This window comes from Danio aesculapii, chromosome 19 (genome assembly GCF_903798145.1).
Source record: "Danio aesculapii chromosome 19, fDanAes4.1, whole genome shotgun sequence".
In the NCBI taxonomy this organism is placed as follows: domain Eukaryota; kingdom Metazoa; phylum Chordata; class Actinopteri; order Cypriniformes; family Danionidae; genus Danio; species Danio aesculapii.
Window position 1 is genome coordinate 2121653 of NC_079453.1, and position 11736 is coordinate 2133388.

The 11736-nt window shown below is 31.2% G+C and overlaps 1 protein-coding gene across 12 annotated transcripts in view; it reads left to right on the forward strand.

Annotated features, from left to right (window-relative positions):
* Positions 1-11736, forward strand: part of ptk2aa (protein tyrosine kinase 2aa) — a 143770-nt gene that overhangs the window by 39406 nt on the left and 92628 nt on the right. For 11 of the 12 annotated variants that reach the window (XM_056479579.1, XM_056479573.1, XM_056479572.1 and 8 more), the window contains exon 2: positions 2426-2452. Coding sequence is in view for 10 of the 12 variants with exons in the window: in XM_056479573.1 (XP_056335548.1) it covers positions 2426-2452 (27 nt within the window). In the remaining 2 variants the exon portion in view is untranslated. Of the gene's footprint in view, positions 1-2425; positions 2453-4846; positions 4868-11736 lie in introns of those variants that run through there. The other variant, XM_056479580.1, reaches the window with a different exon arrangement.

The following is an 11736-nucleotide window of genomic DNA, read 5'->3' on the forward strand; positions in this document are numbered from 1 at the left end:
ATTCGTTATTCGTTTATGTTCAGTTTATATATAAACATAATCACTAAGCAGATTATCAGATGGATTTGGAGCTGGTTTTCTCATATAAACATTTCACTTGAAGACAGAAAAACCCGCATGGTCGCTGAAATAACTTAAAAAATTAACGATTTAGAAAAAATAACTGAAAATAAACCAATGAAAATCAGCTGCTGCTTTCCACTTGAGTTCAACAGATTCGATTCAGAGTTCAATTCACAGCATTTACAAACCATTAACAAACACTACTAGCTTAATAAACGATGTATTAGCTGTTTATTAATTTAGGTAGAAGTTGGTAGTTTAAGGTGGAAGTTGGGTTTAGGTTTTGGATTAAGGTTGCAGATTAAAGGGCACATAGTTGACCTCTTTTTTATGATTTAATATTAATATTATGGTTCTTCTGAGTGTGTCAGTTTAGGTTCAGTTTAAAACACAATTCAGATTTGTTTATTATAATGTGTTAAACAGTGTCATGTTGGGGGCGTGTCCACAGCTCGCTGATTTATGGGTGTGTTGCTTCACATGTAAATTAGTTTCGGCTTTCCGCCCATCGTAACAAGGGGGCGGAGCCATGAGCTCACCCGCTCTGTGTTTGCAACACAGACAGGCAGACTGCGAGAAGGAGAGGATCAGCAATCAGTCGTACATGTACGACTCGGACACAGACCAAGCAGAGAGTACAAAATCTTTTGTGTCTTTGTACAGTTTTACAGCCAACTGTGTGCTAGTTTCAAGTGCCGAGCTTGTACACAGAGACTAATAACCACGCACACTGAATTAACTTTGACTGAGGCACCGGATGCGCTGCTCGAAGCCGCGACACGCGACACCAGACACTCTCTGTGGCGCGGCAGATACATGAAGTGTCCCGAATCGTCGCACCACGCATTGTTGAATTGTAAACATAGGTTTCTGCAGCGGTCCGCGGCGCCCAGCCGTCGACTTGAGTGTTCCCTGATAGAAACCGATGTTTAGAATTGTAAAACGCATGCTAGTTAAGATCACAGGGAGCTTCTGGGACTGCGAGAAATGCAAACAGCTGAAGTATAAGGTAGACTCAATGAGAAGTACACATGTTTGCAAACCTACCTAAAGATACAACCAATAATTCTGATTAGAGCGATAATGTGGAGAATATTGATCTTGTGTTGAGCCCAATGAGCCCTGCATCTAAAAATAGAGCTAGCGTGTTCCTTTAGTGATATCGCTTCGACTCACGCTGAAAATGGCAGACGTGAATCAACAAACTGAGGATATGATGACGCGCCTGTCAATCAATATTGGTGGGCGGGGGGACCGCTCTCCTACGTCAGGTAGCGGTCGGTTTGAAAACAGCTCCAATTGGTCCACCGTTTTTTATGTTGTTAAATTAAAAAAAAAAAGCACTGGGTGTGTTTATATCACCCTAATATGACGGTCTATACACCATACATGCACATATGGCTGTCCAAACAGCTTGAAAAGTAGATTTTTTTACCATAGGTGCCCTTTAAGATCGTACTTTATAACTACTAAAAATGAACAGTCAATAATAATAGACCAGTAGTTAAAAGTAGGGCTGCACAATATATTGTTACAGCATCGATATCACAATGTAAGCGTCCGCAATAGTCTCATCGCAGGATCTGCAGTGTTGAGTTGGGATTATAGTTGATCAACAGTTGGGAGTACATGAGATTTAAGAAGTCACTGCGAAGTATAACCGTAACATTGTAAAACTTTGTCATTTGCATGTGTTTAAAGGCATTTCAAGACAGTTTAAAGCAGTTTGGCACAAAAAAGTGCATTTGTAACATTTAGGCAGAATAATTTGACTGAATTAACACAATGAAGGCTATCGAGTGTCTGTACCTGAATACTGACTCTGCAGTTTATTTGACTTTTTTTCATTGCTCCACTGTAATTATGTTGATTGCAATTTGTTTATTATTTTGAGACATGATTTACACCCTTACAAAATCAACCCAGTCAATCTGAATGAATGATTTCTTTCCGAATAGAGTGATTCAAGTCATATGGTGAAATTGGATTCACATCGCAATGTGTATATATATATCGCCGAAAATCTAAATATTGCAATGCCAGATTTTTATTGTGCAGCAGTAGTTAAAAGCATGAATCCTGATGACCTAAACTAAAGTGTTACTGAACGATTATTAAAAAAAGTCTAATTAATGAAACGGTACCTACAATTTTGGTCCATGTCTGTATATGAGCTGGTTTTGCTGCTGTAGCTTTGTCCCAGATCTGCAGTTCTCTGCAGCACAGACAGGTGGCGCTGTGCTCCGTCAGTTGGTCCCCTGAGAAACAGCTGACCTATAAAACCACATGCTCGCTCTCAATGTGCTGAGATCACAAAACACACTGACCTGACCTCTCTCTCTCTCTCTCTCTCTCTTCACAGATATTTCCAGAATCTCCTTTTACACAGGTGAGTGACTTCAACAGAAACGCTGTGTTTGTGTTTGTGTGTGTGTGTGTGTGTGTGTGTGTGTGTGTGTGTGTGTGTGTGTGTGTGTGTGTGCGTGTGTGCGTGTGCGTGTGCGTGTGTGTGTGTGTGTGTGTGTGCGTGTGTGCGTGTGTGCGTGTGTGCGTGTGTGTGTGTGCGTGTGTGTGTGTGTGTGTGTGTGTGTGTGTGTGTGTGTGTTCGATTTACAGTAACACAGACTGAATGATCAGAGGTGTGTGAGGTCTACAGTCTGCATGATGTGGTGTCTGGAGACGGTTCTGTCTGCTCATTTGAAGTCGCTATGTTTTATAATATTTATTAGTAATCTTAATAATAATATTTAGAATAATAATTATTATTATTTTTACTGTTGTTATATTATTGTTATTATTTTTTAAATATTATATAATTTAAATATTGAATATATTAATATTAAATTATTAAATATATAAGTATATTTAAATAAAAATTTTTAACAAGGTTTCATTTGTTAATAATAACTGCAGGTTATATATATATATATAGTGCAGGTTAACTCAGTTTATGTAAAATAACTATTTAAAACACAGAATCAGTGCGCGCAGAAATACACAGATTTCCGCAGAGTTCTAGCCAATCATTGAGTCTTTACTTGTGTAACTTTTAAATTAATTTGAGTAATGTTTCAGTGATATGAAAATGTTCATATAATTTATTAACAGTACAGTTTGTAAAGTAGGCTAATATTTTCTGTCTTTTAGTAGAGATATTATATGAGAGACTTGCTTTGTTTAACAGATAAATGGATCTAATTGGATTTGCATTGTAAACATTAAAGAGAAGTTAAAACTTTTTAATTTTCCTTTCATATATGAAGTTTTTTTTTTTCCGGGTTGCGGCTGGAAGGCCATGCGCTGCATAAAACATGTGCTGGATAAGTTGGCGGTTCATTCCGCTGTGGCAGCAGTTTTTAGTTACGATACTTTTAATATCATTCCGCATAAATCTGCAGAGTTGTACAAAATTTTGCTCAGAAATAGCAGAAAATGTCCGCAGGTACTGTCTGGCCCCAGTTATAAGTAGAGCCAGACGGAACCTGCGGACTTTTTTTCTATTTCTGCACAGAATTTAGTTAAAATCTGCGGATTTATGTGGAATGATTTGGGGAGTATCATAACTAAAACCTTAATATATGAATATGAATAAAGAAATACCTTTTTAATGTTTACAATGCAAATCCTATTAGATCCAGTTTATTTGGTAAACAAAGCAAGTCTACTGCTTATTTGTACTGTGAATAAATCAGATGAACATTTTCATATCAGTCGATAGTATTACTGAAGTTAATTTAAAACTGAATAAATATGAAAGTACACACATTTACACAAATAAATAAACAGAATCAATGATGGGATGAAAATCTGCTGAAATCTGCTGAATTCTGCGCATGCACATTCTATGTGGGGCTAAGTAGCTAATAAGGTTATGGTGACTAATAACCTTCACTTTTCTGAATTAGATTGTAATGCAATAATGTGCATCTTTTGTAAAGCTGTTTTGAAACAATAATTATTGTGAAAAGTGCTACACAAACTTGAATTGAATAAATAATAAAAATAATAATAATAATGTATAGGTCACATAAAAGGGTGCTCAATCTCATATCAGGAGCATTTAATACTGAATAACGCACATAATCAGTACCTGAGGTGATCTTTGTCATAGTAGTTTATGCTGTTGTTCCGCTGCGACATCGTAGAAATAGAAACAAGACAAAAAACCTCAAGGACAAAATCTTGTGAGTTAACTTGGAAGTTAAAACGTGTAGTGTCAGCAAAACCAAACTGGCTAAAATATACCCCAATATAGATGAAACATGCGATCGATGCAACTCATGCAAGGCAGACCTAACCCAAATGTTCTGGTCATGTGATAAGCTGAGACGATTTTGGTCTTCAATATTTGAGATATTAAACCCGCAAATAAACAAAAAACACACAATCTGTGGAAATTGTGTAGGACAGAGTGTGAGTGTTCTGTTGGTGGTGTTGTTATTTGCTATAGTTGTGTATGTTGTGCATGTTTTGACTGCGCTGAGGTTTCTATTCATTAGTTTGCGTCTCGCTGAGCTTGGTTTGTAGAGGAAATGAGCTGATGAGTCATTAACTCCGAGTGTCTCCACATTAATATTCCTCATTAACATTCCTGTCAGTTTATGCATTAATATTCGTCAGCGCTCTTCTGTGTCCTGCAGATGAGCAGCTTCAGTTTTTCTGACAGGGGGAGGATCTTCACTGAATCTGTCCATACACTATAATCAGTGCAGAGAGATAAAAGACCTGACCTAAGATGTTATGAAGCGGTTATGAGGGATCAGGCCCATACCTGTGTTCATGAAATCCTATTGGATTAGCAAATGTAAGAGCACTTTTATTTTGTTTTATTAATTATTAATTGTGGGTCACGGTGGCGCAGTGGGTAGCACAATCGCCTCACAGCAAGAAGGTCGCTGGGTCAGTTGGCATTTCTGTGTGGAGTTTGCATGTTCTCCCCGTGGGTTTCCTCCGGTTGCTCCGGTTTCCCACACAGTCCAAACACATGTGCTAAAGGGGAATTGATTAAACTAATTTGGCTGTAGTGTATGTGTGTGAGTCAGTGTGTATGGATGTTTCCCAGTGTTGGGTTGCAGCTGGAAGGGCATTCGCTGTGTAAAACATATGCTGGATAAGTTGGCGGTTCATTCTGCTGTGGCGACCACAGATTAATAAAGGGACTAAACTGAAAAGAAAATGAATGAATTATTAATTGTATTTATTTGTTATTCGTTTTCACACATTTTATAATCTTTAAATCGTTCCAAAATCTGTTTTATTTACATGTTTAAATCCTTTTACATTGGATAGTAATGTGGATAAAATTAATAGCAGGTTGTTAATAATAATAATAATAATACTTATTATTAATATTATTATTATTATTATTATAACTTTGATGATGATGATAATAATGTTGTTGTTGTTATTATTATTATTGTTATTATTATTATTATTATTATAACTTTGATGATGATGATGATAATAATATTGTTGTTGTTAATATTATTATTATTATTATTATTAATATAACTTTGATGATCATAATAATATTGTTATTATTATTATTATTATTATTATTATAACTTTGATGATGATGATGATGATGATGATGAGAATAATATTGTTGTTATTATTATTATTATTATTATAACTTTATGATTATGATAATAATATTGTTGTTGTTAATATTATTATTATTATTATTATTACTATAACTTTGATCATAATAATATTGTTGTTATTATTATTATTATTATTATTATTATTATTACTATAACTTTGATCATAATAATATTGTTGTTATTATTATTATTAATATTATTATTATTATTATTATTATTATAACTTTGATGATGATGATGATGAGAATAATATTGTTGTTATTATTATTATTATTATTGCTATTATTATTGTTATTATTATTATAACTTTGATGATGATGATGATGATGATAATATTGTTGTTATTATTATTATTGTTGTTATTATTATTATTATTATAACTTTGATGATGATGAGAATAATATTGTTGTTATTATTATTATTATTATTATTATTATTATTATTATTATTATTGTTGTTATTATAATAAATTTGATGATGATGATGATGATAATGTTGTTATTAATGTTATTATTATTATTATTATAACTGATGATGATAATGATAATAATATTGTTGTTGTTATTATTATTATTATTATTATTATTATTATTATAACTTTGATGATGATGATAATAATATTGTTGTTGTTATTATTATTATTATTATTATAACTTTGATGATGATGATAATAATATTGTTGTTGTTATTATTATTATTATTATTACTATTATAACTTTGATGATGATGATAATAATATTGTTGTTATTATTATTATTATTATAACTTTGATGATGATGATAATAATAATATTGTTGTTGTTATTATTATTATTATTATTATTATTATTATTATAACTTTGATGATGATGATAATAATATTGTTGTTGTTATTATTATTATTATTATTAGTGTCAGTGTATATTTTTAATACAGTTTATTTATTTGGCTTGTTTGTTAGGCAGTTGATTATTGTGTTAGTAATGAGGAAGTTATATATGCAGGATCCACTAATGTGACTGTCTTGGTGATAAATTGTCTTCTGAAGCCTGATCTCTGGGGGTTTTCAATGTGTGCATCTGTGTGTGTGTGTGTGTGTGTGTGTGTGTGTGTGTGTGTGTGTGTGTGTGTGTGTGTGTGTGTGTGTGTGTGTGTGTGTGTGTGTGTGTGTGTGTGTGTGCGTTTGCTCTCTCGTGTCCTGCTGAGATCCTCAGAGGAGGCGTGTATGCTGTTTTGTGTGTATCAGCAGGCCGGATGTGAAGGGTTTGTATAGGAACCTCTCTGCTCCTCCTCCTTCCCAGAATCCCCTTTGTCTGTATTTGTGTTATTTGAGCAGATTTGGAGCACACGTGAGCGTCTGCATGAACTGGCTGCTGTCCTGCTCACTGCTGGAGCATCTAACACACACACACACACACACACACACACAGAGCTTTCTCTAAGGTATGAGACTGCTGTATAAATAACTGAGACTTGCCGACACCATGGAGTGAATATGCACTATACACCACACGAATTATACAGTTGATTGATTAAATTAAGAATTGCTAAAGTTCACAAAAAAGATAGGTTGAAATTTGCATATCACTAATTATTATATTATATTACATTATATTATATTATATTTATTATATTATATTACATTAATTTATATTATATTTATTATATTATATTATATATTATATTAAATTAATTTATATTATATTAATTTATATTATATTAAATCATATTAAATTAATTTATATTATATTGTATTATATTATGTTATATTATATTATATTATATTAATTTATATTATACTAAATTATATTAAATTAATTTATATTATATTATATTATATTATATTATATTATATTATATTATTAATTGCATCTAAAATAAAAGTTTGCATTTTCATGTATGTGTACGCACTGTGTATTAATATTGTGTATATACAATATAAAAATATCTGAAATACAAAAAAATGCAAAATCAAAATATTTACATTTATATTTATACTTATATATAATTTGTATAAGAAATAAATATTTAAATACTTAATATAAATAAACGTTTTCTCAAATATCTACACGTATATGTGTTTGTGTGTGTATTTTGGATTACTAATTAATAATAATAATAATAATAATAATAATAATAATAATAATAATATAGCACTAATTATATTAATAATCTTAGCTATGCAATTTAGTTGTAATTGTAATAATGATATTAATCATTATAATAAATTCAAATGTGTTATAAATGGTTACTTTTATTACATAAGAGCTAATAATAATAATAATAATAAAAGTACTACTACTACTAATAAATTGGTATTATTTATATATTTTCTTGATATTAATAATAATGTTACATTTTACTAGTTAACAGTAATGCTAATTGCAAATATTATTCAAGTTGTTGTTGTTATTATAATTGCTACAAATATTGTTGAATTAATATAGCAAATCAACTCTCTGCATAACTAGACTAATAGTATAAATCCATTGCTGGTAAAAAGCTGTGTGAATGGCCCCTCAGAAGACAGCTGTCTATGTAGGCAGTAAAGGGAATGACAGTTCACCAGAGCTGCAGCGTAAAGAAAACACATGCAGGGAAACAGAAAAGGGCGTTTTGGAGACCCAGAGGCAGTAAAAAGGCACAATCAGAGGTCACGCAGGTCACAGATGATTCATAGTCCTGCTAAACAGCCACAGTTGAAGGAAACCACATTTGCATATTCATAAGCCTGAAATGCCTCCGCCCCCTGTAGCCACCGCTCTGGCCTTTCCTGTATCCATCAGCTCAGTAGGACAGATTTATGTTTGATATTTGCATATTTTGGTGTAGCTCCGCCCCCTGTAGTGTCCACTCTGGCCTTTGCATATTCATGTGTGTACAGTAGCTCCACCCCTATAATCTCCACTCTGGCCCTTTGCCTATTGATGATTGTGCTTTAGCTCCACCCCCTGTATCCTTTCTCCATTAGCTCAGTAAGGCAATGTTATCTGTGTTATTTGAATATTCATGATCGTGCCGAAGATCCGCCCCCTGTAGTTTTTGTTTTGGTCTTTCCTGACTCCCTAAGAACAGTGGGGCTAATTTGAGTGTGATATTTGCATATTCTTAAGTGTGCAGTAGCTCCGCCCCCTGTAGTCTCCACTCTGTCATTTGCATATTCATGAGCGTGCCGTAGCTCCACCCCTGTAGTCTCCTCTCTGGCTTTTCCTGTCTCCATCAGCTCAGTAGCAGATTTTTGTGTGATATTTACATATTCATGATTGTGTCATAGCTCCACCCCTAGCATCCAATCTAGCCTTGCCTAGCTATTTGCATATTCATGAGTGAGCAGTAGCTCCGCCCCATGTATTCTTTGCCCTGGCCTTTTCTGCATCTATCAGGTCAGCAGGGCAGATTTTCATAGGTTATTTGCATATTCATGAGCATGCAGTAGCTCCGCCTCCTGTAGCCTCTACTCTGGCCTTTCCTGCATGTATCAAGTCAGCAGGGCAGATTTTCTTGGGTTATTTGCATACTAATAAGTGTGCAGTAGCTCCGCCCCCTGTAGCCTCTACTCTGGCCTTTCCTGCGTGTATCAGGTCAACAGGGCAGATTTGTGTGTGTTTGCATATTCATGAGCGTGCCGTAGCTCCACCCCCCTGTAGCCTCTGCTCTGGCCTTTGGTGGCTCCATCAGCTCAGTGTCCTCCGAGCAGCAGAGCGACGCAGGCACCATCTGTCTCCTCCAGGATAAACTCCAGCTCTTTCAGTGAAACAGGGTTTCAGTGTGTTTGGGTCTGTCTGTCTGTGTGTGTGTGTGTGTGTGCTGTGGATTATCCAGTGTTTCGGGACGTGCCGCCGGCTCTCATGAGGGTGTTTGAGAGCGGTGGGTGTTTGCTGACCCTCGCCGCGGGTTCAGACAGACGCTCAGCCGCATACATGGAGAAAACACGCTGCAGTCCTTTCCCCTTATGCTGGGCCGCAGGTACATGACTGACCGTCTGTTTACTGTAATGTGCTGCTGCTGCTGATGATGCTGCTTAGTGTTTGTTTGGTTGATTGGGTGTGTGTGTGTGTGATTGTATGATGTGCCATTTTTTTCAGTCTTGTTTTTGGTGCTTTGCTTTATTTATTTATTTATTTTTTTTAAATGTTTTATTTTGTTAACAAGCTTTACTTATGTTTTATTTTAATAACAAAAGCTTTATTTATTTTTTGTTTTATTTTTTTATTTTAATAACAGAAGCTTAATTAAATTTTTGGTTATTTATTTATAATGTTTTGTTTTAATAACAGAGGCTTTTTTAATTTTTGTTTTATTTTATGTATTTTATTTTAACCACAGGAGCTTTATTTAAATAAAAAAAACAACATTTTATTTTAAAAACAGAAGATTTATAAAATTTTTATTTATTTTATTTTGTTTCTTTTTAATATTTTATTTTTAATAACCGAAGCTTTATTTTATTTATGGTTATTTAATGAATTGTTTTATGTTTTATTTTAACAACAGAAGCTTTATTTTATTTATGGTTATTTAATGAATTGTTTTATATTTTATTTTAATAACAGAAGATTTATTTTATTTATGGTTATTTAATGAATTGTTTTATATTTTATTTTAATAACAGAAGATTTATTAATTTTTTGGTTATTTATTTTTAATGTTTTATTTTAATAACAGAAGCTTTATTTTATTTATGGTTATTTAATGAATTGTTTTATGTTTTATTTTAATAACAGAAGCTTTATTTTATTTATGGTTATTTAATGAATTGTTTTATATTTTATTTTAATAACAGAAGATTTATTTTATTTATGGTTATTTAATGAATTGTTTTATATTTTATTTTAATAACAGAAGATTTATTAATTTTTTGGTTATTTATTTTTAATGTTTTATTTTAATAACAGAAGCCTTATTTTATTTATGGTTATTTAATCAATTGTTTTATATTTTATTTTAATAACAGAAGATTTATTTTATTTATGGTTATTTAATGAATTGTTTTATATTTTATTTTAATAACAGAAGATTTATTTTATTTATGGTTATTTAATGAATTGTTTTATATTTTATTTTAATAACAGAAGCTTTATTTTATTTATGGTTATTTAATGAATTGTTTTATATTTTATTTTAATAACAGAAGATTTATTTTATTTATGGTTATTTAATGAATTGTTTTATATTTTATTTTAATAACAGAAGCTTTATTTTATTTATGGTTATTTAATGAATTGTTTTATATTTTATTTTAATAACAGAAGATTTATTAATTTTTTGGTTATTTATTTTTAATGTTTTATTTTAATAACAGAAGCTTTATTTTATTTATGGTTATTTAATCAATTGTTTTACATTTTATTTTAATAGCAGAAGCTTTATTCAATTTTTGGTTATTTATTTTTAATATTTTATTTTAATAACAGAAGATTTATTTATTTTTTGGTTATTTATTTTAAATTTTTTGTTTTAATAACAGAAGCTTTATTTATGGTTATTTAATGAATTGTTTTACATTTTATTTTAATAACAGAAGATTTATTTAATTTTTGGTTATTTATTTTACATTTTCTGTTTTAATAAGAGAGGCTATTTAATTTTTGTTTTTATTTTATTTTTTTATTATTATATTTTTTAATAACAGGAGCTTTATTTAATTTTTGGTTATTTATTTAAAAAAAAAAAGATTTATTTAATTTTTGGTTATTTGTTTTTATTTTGTTTCTTTTTAATATTTTATTTCATTAACAGAAGCTTTATTTTATTTATGGTTATTTAATGATTTTTTTAATGTTTTATTTTTCACAACAGAAGCTTTATTTAATTTTTGTTTATTTTATTTCATATTTACATTTTATTTTAATAACAATAATTTTTTATTTCTAAAATAATGAACTTTTTTTTTTCTTCCAGATAAAATAAACACTTGCAATTTTTAGGTTCATTTTACATTTTTGAGTTTTATTTTATTTATTTATTTATTTTAAATTTTTATATATTTTTTTTTGTTTTGTAGTCCTTATTTCTGTTAAAGAGATTTATCTTTCTCTCTCTCCCGCTCTCTCTCTCTCTCTCTCTCTCTCTCTCTCTGTGTCTGTGTGCGT